The sequence below is a fragment of the Myotis daubentonii genome, chromosome 1, assembly GCF_963259705.1.
Source record: "Myotis daubentonii chromosome 1, mMyoDau2.1, whole genome shotgun sequence".
Taxonomy (NCBI): domain Eukaryota; kingdom Metazoa; phylum Chordata; class Mammalia; order Chiroptera; family Vespertilionidae; genus Myotis; species Myotis daubentonii.
In genome coordinates, this window is record NC_081840.1 from 91,796,836 (window position 1) to 91,816,289 (window position 19,454).

At 37.5% G+C, this 19,454-nt stretch overlaps 1 protein-coding gene across 8 annotated transcripts in view; it reads left to right on the top strand.

The window, feature by feature from the left end:
• Positions 1-19,454, top strand: part of MIPOL1 (mirror-image polydactyly 1) — a 342,087-nt gene that overhangs the window by 99,840 nt on the left and 222,793 nt on the right. For all 8 annotated transcript variants that reach the window (XM_059710876.1, XM_059710910.1, XM_059710871.1 and 5 more), the window contains 3 exons: positions 2,365-2,494; positions 7,914-7,947; positions 8,207-8,377. In XM_059710876.1, coding sequence (XP_059566859.1) covers positions 2,365-2,494; positions 7,914-7,947; positions 8,207-8,377 — 335 coding nt within the window. The remainder of the gene's footprint in view (positions 1-2,364; positions 2,495-7,913; positions 7,948-8,206; positions 8,378-19,454) is intronic.

Consider the following 19,454-nt stretch of genomic DNA (forward strand, 5'->3'; position numbering starts at 1 on the left):
AGGTTATTTATGAAATAATCATATCAAATATTGAACATTCTAATTCAATTTTAGAAAAACATAATAGTTTCTTCTTTAAAAGAAGCTCTGAAGTAAAAAGTTGAATCCAGTATTGTAATGCAAAAAAAGGAAGCATCAAGCTACATGAAGTAGGTTGGTTAATTTTCTACTGATGTGGGGCATTTACCATTTGTCTTTAAATTCACATCCACTTTATACAAAGAGAGAGACAATACAATTTTCAAGAAAATTAAAAAAACCTAGTGTGATATTTGTGGTTCTGGAACATATATTGGTGGTTTCATAAAACACTATCATATTTCCAAGGAATCCACTTAACCTCATGCAAAGGTACTAATGGTTAGCTGTTCAGACATGGGACATTCTTTCATGTTTATTAAAGACCTGTCTTTTACAAAGCTATCATCTATGCTTAGAATTTGTTCTTAGAATTTTGGAACATGATTGTAATTGATGATTATTTTATATGTCTCAAATTCAAATCCTAATTATTTCTTTTCCCCTCTCTTTATGTTCAGCCTTTTCTGTTTACATAACTACTTTGAGGATGTTAACAAACAGATTCTTTTTCCTGGGCAATGTCTATCCTCCAAATTATGTTATTTAGGGGATCATGATCCAATGTTTAAACTAGAATGTTTTCGAATATACTGTCTCTTACTGTATTTTAAAAGTAGTTTGAGAAGTGTACAATATGGGTTTGTCAATAGACTTGGGTTCTACTAAGAAAATATGTACTTTGTCTTGACTCAATAAACTCATACTTAGTATGGTTTAGCCTCTTCATATTTACTTTTGCCCATATTAGAAAACAATTAGCTTACTAAACAAATTTGAGAATTTGGTGGCGGGTGGTGGTGGTGGTGGGGTGATCCTCTCGATGAATCTCTTTTGAATTTGACTAAGAATTATACAATATTTGATAACCATGTTTAAAAATGGAGATATCCAAATATTATTGTAAACACCCAGTGATTTGTTTTACCTACAATATAAGTATTTTACTTGGTTGGCTTACATAGTAGCTAATAATATTTGTTAATGTGATTTAACTGCTGTGAACCTTTACTGAACAAATATTGAAATTTATTCAAGTCAAAGAAAGAGAATCTCTAATGACTTTTGTTAAGGCTTCTATTTAATAGTTAAGGACAAAAGTTTGTATGACATACGAGATGCAATTAACAGTAGATTTTACATTTAATAAAAAGAAAGAAGCATGCGTATTTGCTTTATTCATTCCATCATAATTTGCAGTAGAGCTGTGGGTGTTTAATGAGCAAATTCCAGCTAAAATGCTATATTGATTTTCTAGTGAACTTTGTAATAGTCATCCACCTTGGAAAAGCTCAGTGTTTACAATTAAGTTTTCTTTACTAAAAATGTTTGAGAGTTGCATATTGATCCTTTGAAAGTACTGAATTCTAGAAAGAATCATGTTTTTCATAATCAAATTTTACATAAAAGCTAATAGGTGTTAAAATTATGATTCAGTAATACTTTAATTTTGGAAAAATATCTTAGCATTTATAAAATACCTATGAATGGAATAGCTGAATCTTATGGTCATAGCTGTATGTTTAATTTTTTAAAAAGCAATTGACAAACTGCTTAGTTTATTCCCCATCTGTCAAAATACTCTTTTACATACCCTTACTTTCCTTGAAAATCTTTATTACCATCTGTTATTCTATCTATTTATCTACCCTCCTGACTTTGGTGTTTGTTGTTTCCATGCTTATTTTAATATTTTTCGTAATTGTGTCTATCCATAAATAATAGGTGGAGTTGTCTTCCTTTGCAACTTGCTGGTTTTGTCAAAATTTCACTTTTGAGATTTGTTCATAGTTAAATCATTTTAAAGGCTGGATAGCATTCCCATTTTGAATGTAAAGTGAGTTATTTATTCTCTCTCCTGTTGCTGGACATTTGAGTTATTTCTGGTTTTGCTGTTATATAATGCTACGGTAAGCATTTTTATACATGTTTCCCTACGCTTATGTGCAAGAATTTCTGTAACCAAAGAGGAGATTTGCCAGGTTATAGGCTACAGACATCTTCAACTGTAATAAATATTGTCAAATTCTTCTTGACAATTGCAAAATTATATGTGAGAATTATTTTTATTTCACAAGATCACAATATTTGTTATTATTTGACCTTTTAATTTTTTATTTTATGGGTGTGAAATGGTAACTCAATTTTACAGTAGCTTTTAAAAATAATTTTTGTCAAGTGATTAATTGATACCAATTTAGGTGAATAAAAGAAAATTATTTTTGTTAAAAGTATGCATTTCTCCTTTATTTTCTCTAATGAATTTTGGATGATATTTTTTGGTAGCTCTGGTTGAAGAGGTGTATTTTGCACAGAGGGAACGTGATGAAGCTATTATGTCTCGACTACAAATAGCCAATGAGGAGAGAGATGAAGCAATCGCACGAGCCAACCATATGGAAATGTCTCTAAAACTGTATGTACACATTTAAAACTATATCACATTAGAGGCATTTATAAAGTGTATGCATTATGTGGTGATTACATATTCAGAAATGTTACTGATTCTTTTGTGTTACAGTTGTAAATTCCATATCTCCATAGTCTTTCTCAGACTTCTGGCATGCTGTAGTAGTTTGCATGTCAGGAATAGCAGCTACCACACACACACACACACACACACACACACACACACACACACACAGAGACACACACACACACAAGAATAAGAAAAAAAGAAATACACAACACTGAGTACAATTACTTTCTTGACTTCTTCATAGTTCTGTTGTCGAAGTCCTTCTTTTGTAACTTCTCTTTTCTGGCACTTTAAGATGCTTTGGGTCTAGAAATGTGCCACTCCCATCCCGGAATCATCCACTCCTCAAAGGAACCCCGATTCCTTTTATTGGAAAGTGGTATTAGAAACCAAGGTCTGGATGCTAGATGTGCTCATTGTTGCTGGGTGTGACTACTTCTAGGCCCAATCAGAAGAAAGGGCTAGGAAATGTAGGGTGGCGCAAAAGTAGGTTTACAGTTGTGAGTATGCGAAACAGAGTTTATTCTTGTGTTAATATTTAATTATTGTATTATTTTTCCACTTAAACAACTATAACCCTACTTTTGCCCCACCATGTATATTTTTATAGTTTTTATTATAATATATTAAAATTAGGATACCTTAAGGCTGAGTCTTTTTTATTTTGTTCTTGTAGCATTCATAATAAGGGAGCAATGGGTAAAGGAGAACAGGAGAACACTCAATCCCAAGTTAATTAATCTATTTAATAAATATTTATCAAATATATACTGTGTGTCAGGTTTAGTTCTGTTTGGAGAGTGCATAGCATTATAGTCCCAGTTTAGGAAGAAGACATTAAGTAAATAATTACATAAATACTTAAAATAATATTAACTAATATGAGGAATTATTGCTTCCTAGGATCAGTTTATAGTAATTTCTTAATGAATTTTAATGTAGAAGTACATGTGGGGGGATTAGGATAAACCACAAATAAGAAGGAAGAACAACAACAAAGGCTAATCTATCAGCACAGTTTTAAATGGCACCGTACAGGTTCCTTTCTACTTAGCTGAAGCATGTAGGTTCTGAGTGTTCAATAGTGCATTTAAATGAAATCCTTCTTAAGATAGAACCTGTTTTTAACTGAGCTTTGCTTGACGGAGGCACATTTGGAGGTATTGAGTATAGGTTGAAATTATAAATTGTTTCACATCTCTTTTTTAATTCCTATTTTTTGCTTCTTATAATCTTCAAATTCCTTCTGTCATCTTTTTTCTCTTCTCCTTACCACTTCTGATCACTGTATCTTTAATGCCAAATGTGTTTTGTTTCATTATTCTGCCACTTCTCTGCCTTTCCTTACCCCTTGAATGTTCAGTGCTTTCTTTTCATTTTTACTTTTATCTAAAAAATAGGAAAAAAAAACATGTTTGCATATGTATATTGCAACTTTTGAGATTATGGTATCTTGTGTCTCTGTTATTCTTGGTATATCCTTAATTAAGTGTGGTACTGTGTAAAATGAGACTGATAAAAAGAATTTTGAATTTTCTTATTCGGTCTTTTAGCATGTGAGGTTCTTTCCATTGAACAAGGAGAATGATTATAGGTTCAGAAATGAAAGACATAATATCGAGTGATTTAGGGATAAATCAAGAAATGTGACATTTTCTGCCTAGGTCTTTTCACTTAGAGTGCAATGCTGTCAGGCAGAATTTGCATGGTATAGGAAATCAATTGAAACTTGAGCCCGTGGACATTTACTTCAGCAAAATTCTTACTAATTATCATGTCTATGTCTAGATAGAATGTTATAGGCATAATTAAGAGTTTACAGAAGGTTGAGATTCTTGTGTGCAATTGTAAACCTCATAATAATGATTTATAATTTGTAGTTTCTCAGCTATACTTCATATAACACTATTATTTTAAGTCTTAATTAAACCAGTAAAGCTTTATGTTTTGTACATGCTGCTAGTAAGCCGTAAACTTCAAAAGACATTTTATATAGAAAAGTAAAGCCATATATAGCTGTTTCATAGTTTTTTCCCCCTAACGGTCTATTTTTTGTCTAATTTTTATGTTTTCTTTTGACTGATAAAGTCAGTTATATACTTATTGTAGGACTGAATTTAACTTTCTGAAACCACTTTTCTTATGATTAATCTTTAACTAGACATTGAACGATCCAGTTCAAAAAAAAAGAAAAGTCAAATATACTGAATTGGCCCTTAAAGTGTATTAACATACAAACCTGGCCTCGTTTTTCAATACTCTATATCAGGGGTCAGCAAAGTAAAGACCTGTGGTGCAAGTTCAGCTTCCACCTGTTTTTGTAAATGAAGTTTTATTGGAAGGCAACCACACCTGTTCATGTGTTTATTAGCTGTTTTTGTGTTACAAAGGCAGGTTAGTAGCGTGACAGAGAACGCATGGCAAAGCCTAAAATGCTATCTCACCCCTTACAGGAAAAGGTTGCTATCCTTGCTCTATATAATATAGTTGAGACTAAATTATAATGTAGTTGATCTTTGCTATGTGTGGCAAGTATTTCTGAGACTTTTAAATGACTACAGATAGAAAATGCAAGTATTGGCTTTTTCTCTTTCGAAATTTATGTTTGTATTGCAAGTTACTGTTTCTATGTAAACTTTCGAATCCCAAATTATCATTTGTTCATTTTTTTAATATATTTTTATTGATTTTAGAGAGGAAGGGAGAGGGATAGAAAGATAGAAACATCAATGATGAGAGAGAATCATTGATCAGCTGCTCCTGCATGTCCCGCACTGGGGATCAAGCCCACAACCCAGGCATGTGCCCTTGGCCAGAATCGAACCAGGGACCCTTCAGCCTGTAGGCCAACGCTCTATCCATTTAGCCAAACAGGCTAGGGCTCATTTGTTCATTTTTATTAAAGTTTTATTTTTCTCCAAATGACCATTTATTACTGACTTCAATTTTAAAGTATAACTTAGCAAAACAAAATTGCGATGTAAATGCTAAGTGGTTGACTTGGCTCACTCTTGCCCTGCATGTTAGACCCGGCACACTTGCGAAGCATGATTCCAGTTTCTTCATCAGCAAAGTGATCAGTGACTAGATATTATGTACTTTTAAGGATAATCACATAAATTAGTTGTAGTCTGAATGCCAAATTCATGTGCCAAGGATTTAGTATAAACTTTTGATAAGAAAATTTAATTTTAAAAATTCTAGTTAGTAGGGAATATTAGCCTGCATATAATTATCTTAAACATATCCTGTTGAAATGTGTTAATTTAGAACATTGAAACCCTCTGGTAAAGTAATAATTCCTCACATTGCAGTGCATGAAAAAAACTAACAAGTATTACATAAGCATTCCATATACTTTTTGTTATGTTTATTATTTATAGTATACATATTTGGTAGCCTACCTATGCTGTTATTTTCCTTCCTGATCATATGTAATTCTTTGAAACAGAAAAGGGCGATTTATAACCTGTAGAACTAATTTTTTTTTTTTTACGAAAAGTTGCTAATCTAAATGTTCGATTTTATTGTAGCTTTTTAAATTTTAAATTACCAAGTTTAATAAATAAATTTGGAAGTTTTAAAAGTTTAAGTTGAGTTTTGTTTGGCATTTGCTATAATAAACTCTTAGTCTGATTTCATTGAAAAATAACAACATTAAGGTAAATATTTCTCACTACATATGGCTTCCCTTTTATTTTTTTAAAATATTTTTATTGATTTCAGAGAGGAATGTGGAGGGAGAGTGAGATAGAAACATCAATGATGAGAGAGAATCATTGATTGGCTACCTCCCCCACATGTCACACTGGGGATGTAGCCCGCAACCTGGGCATGTGCCCTGACCCGGAATAAAACTGTGACCTCTAGTTCATAAGTCGACACTCAACCACTGAGCCATGCCCACCAGGCTATGGCTTCCTTTTTTAAAATCATATTTATCCAACCAGTAACTGATGGTTGCACCATTCTTCAGATGCCTTTACATGTTCATAAATTAGCTGTAAGAATTTTATCTTACACTTTTCCACTATGCTTTTTAAGTGATTGAAAAATAAGTGATTGTCTTCACAGTTCTTGTAGAACAAGCCTTTATGAAGCAGTATATTTGGAAACTGTTGATTTATTTTGGCAGAGAAAAGATGAGAATGTTTGCCCTTGTTGAAATGTGGCAAATCCAAGAAGACGTTAGGAGTTTAAGATGCAATAAGTTTACGTAATTGAAAATTACTTTCCTGTTAACTTATACTGCTTTAGTATGTATGGAAAATTCTTTGTATATATTTTTTCCTGTTAAGATGCATTGTTCTAAAATTTATACTTTCCATCAAAGTAGCTATTTTATTGAATTGTAGAGTTTGGGACAATTTTGTAATAAATTTATTGTGTCTTCTATTATCTTTTCCTAGTATCCTTTTTTTGTGGTGAGTGTTAAATCATAGGAACACAGAAATGGTGGTGGTGGGGGCTTGAATAGCTAAACTTGGTTATCTAAACTTTTTAGTACAATTTTAAAATAATTGAGGGCCATTTTAAAAATCTACATCATTTTACTAAAACTCATTACAGATTTTTATTTAATTTACCCGATTTAGTGGTTGCCTAGATTATAAATATTTTCTAAGATATATCGTTTAAATTTTTCTTCTTTATTGCATTTCTTCAATTTCCAAAATCAATAGTCACTTCTGTAAGCACTGTGACTATTATAAGACAAAGTGAATTTCTGAGGGGACGCAATTTGCTTTCTTTGTCTCTAATTGAATAATTCTATATTTGTAATGAAAAAGAGAAAATAACATTAGTCTTCTAAAAATATGGTTCAGTTTTAGTCAGCATTTCTGTATAGTATAGTTGTTTTAACAAATAGGTAGCAGCGGGAGATTGTCAAGTCAAATTTAGAGGTAATTATTTGTCATTGCTTTCGAGGTAACATAGGTAAAATTTGTAATAAAAAAAAAACTTGCCTTGTTTTATTTGTAATAATGTCCAAAAAACAGAGGAATCATAGTTTCAGGTAAGAATTGAAAGTCCAGGAATAAATATAATGATGAGAGTGAGTGCTCCTATCGCTGGGGAACTTCCTTCATCTGAGCACATATGAACAATTGATCCTTGTAGTCATATATAGCAGTAAACATTAATAACTTAACAGTCTAAAGTCAGTGCAGGAGATATGGAGCATTATTGAAAGATGGAGTCGAGCAGGTGGCACTTTAATATGTTCAGTGTCATGGTTGACTCTAAAGACTAGTCGAATGAAATTACTTGAGGTTCTAAAGATTTAAAAAGCGAACTCATTTTGCTGCACTAAGGAAATGCTACTGATCAGGCTTTCTGTGTCCCTTTTTTCTAGGCTAGAAAATATTAACCCTGAAGAAAATGACATGGTAAGCCATTCTCTGAGGAGATTTCTGGATGTCAGTCTTATATCTTAGAGGCTTAAGTTCAATTGAGTGGGTTTCAAGAACTAAGATGTGGGAAAAAGAAGAATTGACACACTAATAATGTACATCTTTGCTGCGATATGAAAATTCAATAACTTCACTCAGTCAATTTACAATTCACATGTGCCTATTAATTAAAACCCTATATTAAATAAAATATATTAAAACTTCATGTCTGACTAACATATAATGGTGTTGGTAGACATTACAGGAATTACTGAACAGAATAAACAATGCAGACACAGGGATGGCTATTGAGAAGAATGGAGCTATAATTGTGGATAGGATCTACAAGACCAAGGCATGTGAAAAGAGAATAACTGCAGAAGAAATGAACGCAGTGATAGAAGAACGCGATGCTGCTTTGTCTCAGGTAACTGCACGTATCTGCAAAAGCATCTACTTCCTGTTTCCCCATCCTTTACCATTAAAAAAATGACTTTTCCCACATATTCTTAATTCAACTCAGTTATTACCATATAATTAATATCACGATAGATATATTAATCACATCTTTTGTTATATCAGTCTTCACATATATGCATTCTCATTTCTGTTAGCTTGTTATATAACTATAATTATGTTCTTTAATGTAATCACTCGAACATGAGATCGACTTCTTATTTGAGTCGCAGTTTTGTGAGGGCTGAGATTATATTTTTATTACTCTTTTATTCCCAGTGCCTAATTCAGTGCCTTTTAGTAATTATTGATAAATGAATCAAATTATTTGTGTATTCTCTTCTGAATATCACTTACGTCTTCCTGCTCTACCCGAAACCTGATTACCTCCCTGCGGCCCCTGCTCCCGCTGCAGGCCTGTCAGGCAGTGGTGGTATTCCCTCCTGCAGTTATTCCAGTGGCATGAAGGCTGGTTCCTCTACTCGTTGGTGTTTTTAGATCATTGTTTTGTTTTCCTCTCTAAACTCCTCCAGCTCCAAAGCTCATGCATCAGATTGTACCACCTGTACATACTCCTGTTGAACTCATGTGCACACTCCTATGTCTCTTCATTTCTTAAAAATTTAGGATGTCTTTTTCTGTCTCTTCATAATTCTTGTCATAATTCTTGATGATTTAACTACCTATGTAGATGATTTTTTTAATATCCCAGCCTCTCATCTTGAATTTCTCTTCTCCAGTCATCATGTCTTCTGCGCTACTTCTGCCATCTCCCCTATGGTCACATCCTATCCCTGGTTATCATCAGTCTCCATTGCAAGCCTCCCGGTTTCTGACCACCGCTTATATCTTTCCAGCTCACTTACTCTAGAACTATGACTCTGGAAACCTTTCAACTGGAACCTATTTCTATTACCCTACATATTTTCCTATCCCTCAAGCTTCTTATGTCCTCACTTCCCTCTTTATCTAGCTTATATTTCATGGCTTACCATAATTATTACCAACTTAAATATAATATGAGCTTAGTTCTCTTGGCCCTCTCTTCCTTTGTCCTACTCACCCAGCAAAGCTTAAGCCTTAAACATTTAACTTTCTATGCCTGTTCTATGACTTCATGTATTTATATGGCAGGACAATATGACATAAATTTGCAAACTGAACTTACCTTAAATTTATGATCACTGTCTTCAAGTAGACCCTGATGTTACCTGACAGTCTTCAGCATTTTTGTTAGTCCATTCACTCTTCCCTCTAGAGCAGTGGTTGGCAAGAAATGATAAAATAGCCCTAACTGGTTTGGCTCAGTGGATAGAGCATCGGCCTGTGGACTGAAAGGTCCGGGATTCGATTCCGATCAAGGGCATGTACCTTGGTTACAGGCAAATCCCCAGTTGGGGGTGTGCAGAAGGCAGCTGATTGATGTTTCTCTCTCATGGATGTTTCTAACTCTCTTTCCTTTCCCTTCCTCTCTGTAAAAAATCAATAAAATATATTTTAAAAAAAGAAAGAAAAGATAAAATAGTCCTCTAGAGCCATGGCCGGCAAACCGCGGCTCGCGAGCCACATGCGGCTCTTTTGGCCCCTTGAGTGTGCCTCTTCCACAAAATACCAGCTCTTCCACAAAATACCGACTTCTGCGCATGGGCCTCGAAGTTTCAATCGCACTGTACATGCGCGCCTGCACGTGGTATTTTGTGGAAGAGCCACACTCAAGGGGCCAAAGAGCCGCATGTGGCTCGCGAGCCACGGTTTGCCGGCCATGGCTCTAGAGGACTATTTTATCTTTTCTTTCTTCTCAGATATTTCCTTCTCCTTCCAGATGGGCAAATGGACTCTTCTTGTTGCCATTTCACCCACCAACCTGCATTTGCACTCATAGTTCTAACTTTTCTAATTTATTTCTTTTTTTCTACATGCATCCATTTAAGAGCAATCTCTATTTCTGCACTAGTTCACATGTTTTCTTGCCTGCTTATGGTTATCACCTAACCAACCAGTTGTACCTTTTCTCTCCTTCTTTATACAATACTAGGGGCCCGGTGCACGAAATTCGTGCACTGGGTGTGTGCTTGGGGTGGGGGGGGAGTGTCCCTCAGCCCAGCCTGCCCCCTCTCACATACTGGGAGCCCTCAGGCGTTGACCCCCATCACCCTCCAATAGCAGGATCGGCCCCTTGCCCAGGCCTGACGCCTCTGACAGAGGCATCAGGCCTGGGCAGGGGACCCTCATTTCCCCCCATCACTGGTTCTGCCCCCAGCCCAGGCCTGATGCCTCTGGCCCAGGCATCAGGCCTGGGCAGGGGACCCCAGACCCCTCCGATTGCTGGCTCTGCCCCTTGCCCAGGCCTGATGCCTCGGCCAGAGGTGTAGACCCCCATCACCCTCCGATCGCCTGATCGGCCCCTTGCCCAGGCCTGACTCCTCCGCCAGAGGTGTCAGGCTTGGACAGGGGACCCCCATCTCCCCCCGATCACTGGCTCTGGCCCCTGCCCAGGCCTGAGGCCTCTGGCCCAGGAATCATGCCTGGGCAGGGGACCCCCATCTCCCTCTGATCGCTTGCTCCACCCCCGACCCAAGCCTGATGCCTCTGACCCAGGCTTCAGGCCTGGGCAAGGGGACCATCATATCCCTCCAATCCCCGGCTCCGCCCCCCACCCAGGCCTGATGCCTTGGCCAGAGGAGTTGACCCTCATCACCCTCCGATCACCAATCACCAGATCGGCCCCTTGACCAGGCCTGAGGCCTCCAGCAGAGGTGTCAGGCCTGGGCAGGGGACCCCCAGCTCTCCGCGGTTGCAGGCTCTGCCCCTGCCCAGGCCTAAGGCCTCTGGCTGAGGCATCTGGCTCGGGCAGCGGGGACCCACAGCTGCAGCGGCCCCGCGATCGTGGGCACCGCTTTAGGCCCAGGCAAGGGACCCCTAGCTCCTGGGACTGCCAGCTTCGACCGTGTCCAGCTCCCATCGCTGGCTCCACCCCTACTTCCTGCTATCAGTGGCCAGGGTGGCAAAGGCACCTGATTCTCCGATCATGGCGGGGGGGCAGGGCAAAGGCGGCCCTGCTCTTAGCTCCCCCCTGGGTTTCTGATCACTGTCAGTGGCAGGGGGCTTCTTCCTGCTTTCCCTTTTGCCTCCCTGCATTGTGCCTACATATGCAAATTAACCGCCATCTTTTTGGCAGTTAATTTGCATATAGCCCTGATTAGCCAATGAAAAGGGTAGCGTCGTACGCCAATTATCATTTTTCTCTTTCATTAGTGTAGATTTTCTATTAGTTCATGTCTGTCACCATCTAAAGTGCTCTAGTATCTTCCATACATACTTCCATGGTGATGTTTTGGTAAGTCTTGTTCTTCTTGAGGTTTGCCCTAGCACTTTTTTCCTTCTCAAACTGAGAGCTGTGTATCCACTAGTCCTAGCAGATCCTGTATTCCAGTGTTTGTCTCCTCAACATTGTAAAATTGTGGGACACTCCATTATTCTTTTCAGGAGTTTTAGGACTTAACTGTAACTTCAGGCCCATGCAGGTTTGGGATTTTGCAAATTATTTGAAGTGGAAACAATTCTCAAATCTCCAATTTTGCCACTTCAGTCCAGTATGACTGCCAAAAACTTAGAATTTCTCTGTCCTCCACAGGAGTCCTCTGTGTGTCCAAAGCCTGCTTTCTTTGCCCTGGCCCATGTCTCAGTCTTTAAAACTCCGCTGGGAAATGACTGCAGATCTTCAAATCACGTCTCTTCAGTTAGCCCCTCCTCAGAGCTTAGCCACTTGGTCATTGTTACGGCAGCAGCCTTCAGATGATTTTTGAATTTATCTGGCTTATTCTTGGCTAGAGCATTGTTCTGCCACAAATTATTTCATCCTATCTAGATGCGGAGGTATGACATTTATCTTTAGATTAGAATTAGAAAAAGTCCTTAAACTTTCAAGATGGGCAAATGTTTTTACCATTGTTCTCTACCAAGTGTGTTCAATCTAGGATCATTCAATATATTGTTGAAGAGATAGCCAAAACTAGTTTAATGTGCTTGGAAATAATCCTATATAATAAAAGGGTAATAGGCAAACTGACCCTAACAGCAGAACGACTGGGAATGACTGGTCACTGTGACACACACTGACCACCAGGGGGCAGACACTCAATGCAGAAGCTGCCCCCTGGTGGTCAGTGCGCTCACACAGGAGGAGCTCTGCTCAGCCACAAGCCAGGCTGATGGCTGCCAGTACAGCGGTGGTGGTGGAAGCCTCTCCCGCCTTTTCAGCAACACTAAGGTTGTCCGACTGCAGCTTAGGTTCTTTGATATTATCAGTGGGACTTTTGCTGCTGCATCACTGATGACAGAGATTTTACATCAGGTTTATATTTTGTGACCTTCAGAGATATGCACAAGCTACTACTTTCATCTGTCAGGCTACTCCTATTACGAGACTTAACAAAATTCATCACTGAGAACAAAGATTCACAAGAGTATGTGGATGAAAACATGGAGAATGATGCTGTTGCAAAGTTTTTTAAACAGAAAAAATTTTCTGGAATGGCATTCCAAGTCCTCAATAGTTCGTTTTCGACACCTCTCTGGTACTCCTGTCTCTAATTGCTTTTTTTCAATGTTTTCCAAGTCAACTCTAAGGTCAATAAATTTCTGCTTCCAAATTGAGCTACTCTGAAATTCAATCAACTGCATTTCAAAATCAGCCGTGTCTATCCATGAAAACATTTGTAAGTTTAGTTCCTCTAGTTTCATGCTGCTGGAAACCTCATGAATTTTTCTGTCTCTTCCAGTTCTCTGAATTTCGCAAATCTTGAGAAGAACTGCTCAGTAGTTGACTCGATGATGTTTAAAAACAGCTTTTGAAGGCTTTGACAGTCTGCTCTGTCATCTTTTGGGAGGTCTTCGATGTGACTTTTGAGGTTTGGGAAATATCTAAATCTCTCACCATCCACATCCCTCTTAAAGACTTCCAGTTTCTTTTCAAAAGCCTTTATGTAACCAAACATAACATCAAGTGTCTTGCCAGTTCCTTGTAATTTAACATTTAAGTCATTCAAATGTTCACAAAAATTGTAAATGGAAGATTATAAGAGAGGGTTTTGCGTGCCAGCAAAAGTTATTGGCATGCCATGTTTGGCACTCGTGCCAGGGGTCGCCCACCCCTGGCATAGAGTCAATTCAATCACTAGTAAAATACATATTTTGGCATATTTCACAGACCTGGGACAAATACTCCAAAAATTTATACGGAACCAAAAAGACCCAGAATAGTTGCAGCAATCTTGAGAAAGAACAAAGCAGGAGGGATCACAATACTGGATATCAAGTTATACTACTGTAATCAAAAGAGCCCGGTACTGGCATAAGAACAGCCATATAGGCCAATGGAAAAGAACAGAGAACCCAGAAATTAACCCAGGTCATTACACTCAATTAATATTAGCTAGTGATTTTGAGCTTTCAGGAATATCACAGACATTTTACCTTAATTTTAAAACTTATTTAGCACCAGATATTTTCTTTTTTAAAAAAATATATTTTATTGATTTTTTACAGAGAGGAAGGGAGAGAGATAGAGAGTTAGAAACATCGATGAGAGAGAAACATCGATCAGCTGCCTCCTGCACATCTCCTACTGGGGATATGCCCGCAACCCAGGTACATGCCTTTGACCGGAATCGAACCTGGGACCTTTCAGTCCTCAGGCCGACGCTCTATCCACTGAGCAAAACCAGTTTCGGCACCAGATATTTTCTAACTATGTCTTCTGTGTCATGCCAGGATCACTTCATTAGTCCCATTCTTTGTAGCAACTGGAAATCTTCAAATTCTGTGATAACTTTTTGATTTTGATACATTTACTAACTTTATTTTTCAAATCATGTTAAAATCATTTAGTTACTTGAACTGGCCTTATTAAAATCTTATCTTTTTTCAAATGAACACTTATACTCTTATTTATTCAAATCCTCTTGCATCTTTTTCTGTTTCATATGGAGACTTGAAAGCCTTAAAGTCTTTCATAGGATGAATTAAAATTTTTATAATTAGCACTTGTTTGATTGAGGAATTGTCTTATTATCTCACATTTGTTCTTTCTTCTTTGTCATTTTTCTTGGCTCACTAATGCTTGCATATTCTAATTCAAATTTTTGAAATATCTGTAATTAGAAGATAAAGCTAGAAACTCTTTTTTCCCCCCACTAATTTTTCTGGGATCGTAAGTTTTATAGGACCCAGAAGCTACCTAGTTAAACTACCCACTAAATTGAGAAATTGTATCTGTGACTAATTTTCAATTTAACCAAATATTCATTTCCTCTTAATGTCTACCCATTGGTACAGGCATTGGTTTCAGAGCATTTGACTGATAAATTATATTGTTTCAAATATATTCAAACATCTATGTGACCAATAATATCCTAAGTCCTACAGGCTAGTCTTAAAGACACAGTTGGATCCAGGTCAGACATCAGGATTGGTTATTGATTAGCTTTTAGGGCCAACCTTAGGGTGAGCTACAGTACTTCAGATAGCCATTTATGTGATTATGGAGGCTGTGAAGTCCAAAATCTGCAATGGGCAAGCTGGATACTCAAGAGAGCCAATGCTGTATTTCCATTCTGAGCCTGAAGGGCTGAGAACCAGAAGAGCAGTTGATGTAAGCTCTAGTTCAAGTCTAAAGGCGAGAGTAGATCCAATATCACAGTTTAAACAGTGTCGGAGAGTAGAAATTTTTTCTTGTTCAGCCATTTATTCTATTCAGGCCTCCAATGGATTGGATGAGACCTACCCACATTGGGGAGAGAAATCTGTTTTACTAAAGTCTACTGATTCCAGTGTAATCTCACCCAGAAACATTGTCACAGACACACCCAGAAATGGTGTGTAATTAAATATCTGGGCATCCTGTGGCCCAGTTAGGTTTTCATATAAAATTCGCCATTACACCATTTCTAGAGGTTCTGACTAAATTAGGCTAGTTTTGATTTGCAAGGATATGCATAGATGGTCAAGGCCTAGCAGCAGTTAGGCTTTGGACTTTATTGATCCTTGTGGTTGATAGTATAGTATAGAGATTTTCATTGATTTGACCCCAGCTAGTATCTGGTACATAGGTGAGGGGCCCAGCTCTTGAGAACTAAATAAATTATGCATGAGAATAAGGTTAGGATATGGACTTTAGCCAAATGGGCCAACGGAATTGGTAAAATAAAATACGTTTGAAACACTAAAGCAAAGACTTGCAATACAGCAGGAAGGAAGTGATAAGTTTGGTGTGTACATTGGTGTTTGGATTCTACTCCAGGCATAATGAGTAATATGCTTATGGCTTTGAATTAATTTCATTCCCACCAAGTGATAAGGATGGGACTTGGGTTGGATTGCTAAGGTTGATCATGATCAGGTTGTGAACTACATGAAAGGAGCTTGTAAGGTAAAAACTTTTAGGATCAGAGCACAGGCAGGCAAGAGCAGAAACAAGCACTATTTTCTCATTCCCAGGTTAAACACCTTTGCATCCTTCAGTCTTTTCCTGGGTTTCCTTTTACTTTGTTGTCTTCTAGATGTTAATTTCCCTTTGTTGATGTATCAAAACTGAATTAGTGATTATAAATTTCTCTTACATGAACATTATGCAGAGAAACTTAACTCACTGCAATTTTTGGAAATGAGTTGTTCCAAATATCAAATTAACCCTATAAAACCCTTTCAATTTGTCACTTTTGTTTATTGGTTGTTGACATATTTCTACAACATTTAAATGTCTTCTTTATATATATAAAAGTCTAAGTGACTGACTGTCCATCTGTCCGACCAACAGACCGGTTGGTACTTGTGACATGCACTGGCAATCCTATCTAATAAAGAGGGAATATGCTAATTGACCCTCACACTGATGCAAAGATGGCGGTGCCCACAGCCAATAAGGAGGGAATATGCTAATAGACCCTCATGCCGTCGCAAAGATGGTAGTGCCCACAGCCAGTAAGGAGGGAATATGCTAATTGACTGCCCCGCCCTCAAAGATGGCGGCAACCACAGCCACAAGATGGCGGCGCCCAGTCCCCTCAGCCTCCCAGCCACCCAGGGCCGCCCGAGGCCTGTGCTGCTGGCAGTGGCAGCAGCAGAGGTGTGATGGTACATTGCCTTCCCCTGATCACCGGGTTGCCTCCCGCCCCTCAGGGCTTCCTAACTGTGAGAGGGGGCAGGCCGAGCTGAGGGACCCCCCCCCCCCTCCAGTGCATGAATATTCTTGCACTGGGCCTCTAGTTTAAAAATAAACGTTGACTGGCGCATGTGCGATACATATAAAGCTCCCATGAATTTCTTAGTATTATTACTCCTTCGGGAATGCCGTATCATAGATTAAAATTGAAAGTATGTATAATTATCATGATAACGGAGAAATCTTATTAGTAAATGGGGTCTTTATAATGGTACTAGATTTATTATCAAAAGATTCCTAACTCCCACTTCTAGGAATATATCCCAAGAAACCAGAAACACCAATCAGAAAGGATATATGCACCCCTATGTTCATAGCAGCACAATTCACCATAGCTAAGATCTGGAAACAGCCTAAGTGCCCATCAGTAGATGAATGGATTAGAAAACTGTGGTACATCTACACGATGGAATACTATGCTGCTGTAAAAAGGAAGGAACTCTTACCATTTGCAACGTCATGGATGGAACTGGAGAGCATTATGCTAAGTGAAATAAGCCAGTCAATAAAGGAAAAATACCACATGATCTCACTCATTCATGGACAATAGAGACCATTCTAAACTTTTGAACAATAATAGATACAGAGGCAGAGCTGCCTCAAACAGATTGTCAAACTGCAGCGGGAAGGCCGGGGAGGGTTGGGGGGCAGGAGGTAGGGGGGTAAGAGATCAACTAAAGGACTTGTATGCATGCATATAAGCATAACCAATGGACATAAGACACTGGGTGATAGGGGAGGCTAGGGGACTGTCTAGGGCGGGGGGATAAAATGGATACATATGTAATACCCTTTGTAATACTTTAAGCAATAAAAAAAAAAATAAAAAAATAAAAGATTCCTAACTAACATAATCAAAGCTAAAGTATTAACAAGATCTGTGGAAAAGAGAGGTTGTTCTGATTTCAAGAATTGATTTGTTCCCATCTGACCCTGGCAACCCATTTAAATTAATTCGAAGACAGTTTCCCATGATGCCAGCATTTGCAATGACTATTAATAAACGACAAGGACAAACCATAGAAAGGGTAGGAATATTCCTACTTGAACCCGTTTACAGACATGGTCAGTTATATATTGTTTTCTCTTGAGTTTGAAGAGCATGACATTAAAGTTAAAAGTTGTAAATACTTCACCACAAGGGAAATTGGTCAAGCACTCTGAAAGTGATTTTACTCTTAATGTGGTGTTCAGGAAGACATTAGAGTAAGTTTAATCAATTTAGCAGTCATTGTTTTTATCAGTGTTGTTTTTATGTTATGTTTTTGTTGTTTTTTATATCATGTCTTTGTTGCTGTTATATCATGTTGTTATTTTTTATTAATCAATTTATATATTATTTTCATATGCATTTAACTAATTTTCTTAAATCTCTGACACTTATAGAGAAAGGGCGAATAGCAATATTAAACTATTTCTTCTAATTAATTTCCTTTCAATGTACACGAATCCATGCACCAGGCCGCTAGTCAAAATGTAATTAGCACACCTATTTTTGATCATTTAGGTATTTTGTTTTTGTCAAATGTTATAATGAAAACTCTTTGTTTTTGTCAAATGCTATAATGAAAACACTAGATCCTAAGGTCCTTCAGGTATAGCACTGACAAATATAAAAAGCATGGGAGGAGCAAGGGGTAATCAACAGGGAAATTAAAGGAATTCAGCTAAATGTTTCACTAGTCAGGTTCCTTCTTCTCTATAGCGTGCAAACTATATTAAGCTCCACCTGCAGCAATATGGAAAATAAGCCCAAAACAGGGAAACACGAATCCAGTCCAGTAATATAATGAAGAAAATTCTAGGAAGACAGCTGAGCGATGTACAGAAAGTACAATTGGTGTGTTGCTTTATGACTCTGCCTTTAAGCATATTTTCTCCCTCACTGGAACAAGTTTCCACTCCACTTGTTGCTCATTTGTCTGACTACTACTTCAAGTCTCATTTAATCTCTTATATAAAGTTCTATCTCATGAAACAATATTGAAATATCTTCTTTGTGCCCACATTTTACCTTGTATTTTGTTACAATACTTGTCGCACTGCATTACAGCTAATTGATTTTATATTTGTCTTCCCTAGTAGCAAGATAGGAACTGTTTTTCTTTATTTGTGTCTATTACAATCCTTAGGGCAGTGTAGGTACTTACTAGTATTTTTGTTGAATTAATGAAGTGATGAGCTTAGCTATTTTAGATCTATTTCAAGATATACTAAACTAAAATAAATTAGTGAAACATTCATTCATTTACATTTTATTGATATCTATTATGTGCCATGCATTGGGAATTCAGCAATGATCCAAATATAGAAAGTTTTTACTGTTATGGAACTTACATTTTTGCATGGAAATACAGTGAACAAACAAACGAATAAATGTAATGTGATGAAAATTAAAAGGTAACTGTAATTGGTAGTTGGGTTGTCACTTTAAATAGACAGACCTGTTTGTCAATGTGAATGTTTGAAATGGACTTGGAAGAGGAGGATGATCCAGCCATGCAAAGAACTATGGAAAAGATCATCAATGCCATGAGAGAGGGAACATGCTTACTGTGTTGAAAACGCTGATAAAATATATCAAGCTTAAGTGTGCTTGAAGTGTACCGAGCAAGGAAGATAGTAACAAGTGATGAAGGAGATGAGATGGGCAGCAGACAAAACTGTAAGGTAGGGAGTACAAATTACAACTAAATGCAGAATATATTGAAGGAGAAAGGTCACTGTAGTTGTCCAAGCAAAATATGAAGCTGATAGTAGCTCTGGGGAGCAAGTGGAGATTTAGAGAAATAGACAGATTTGGGAAGTATTTTGATCATACAGTGGG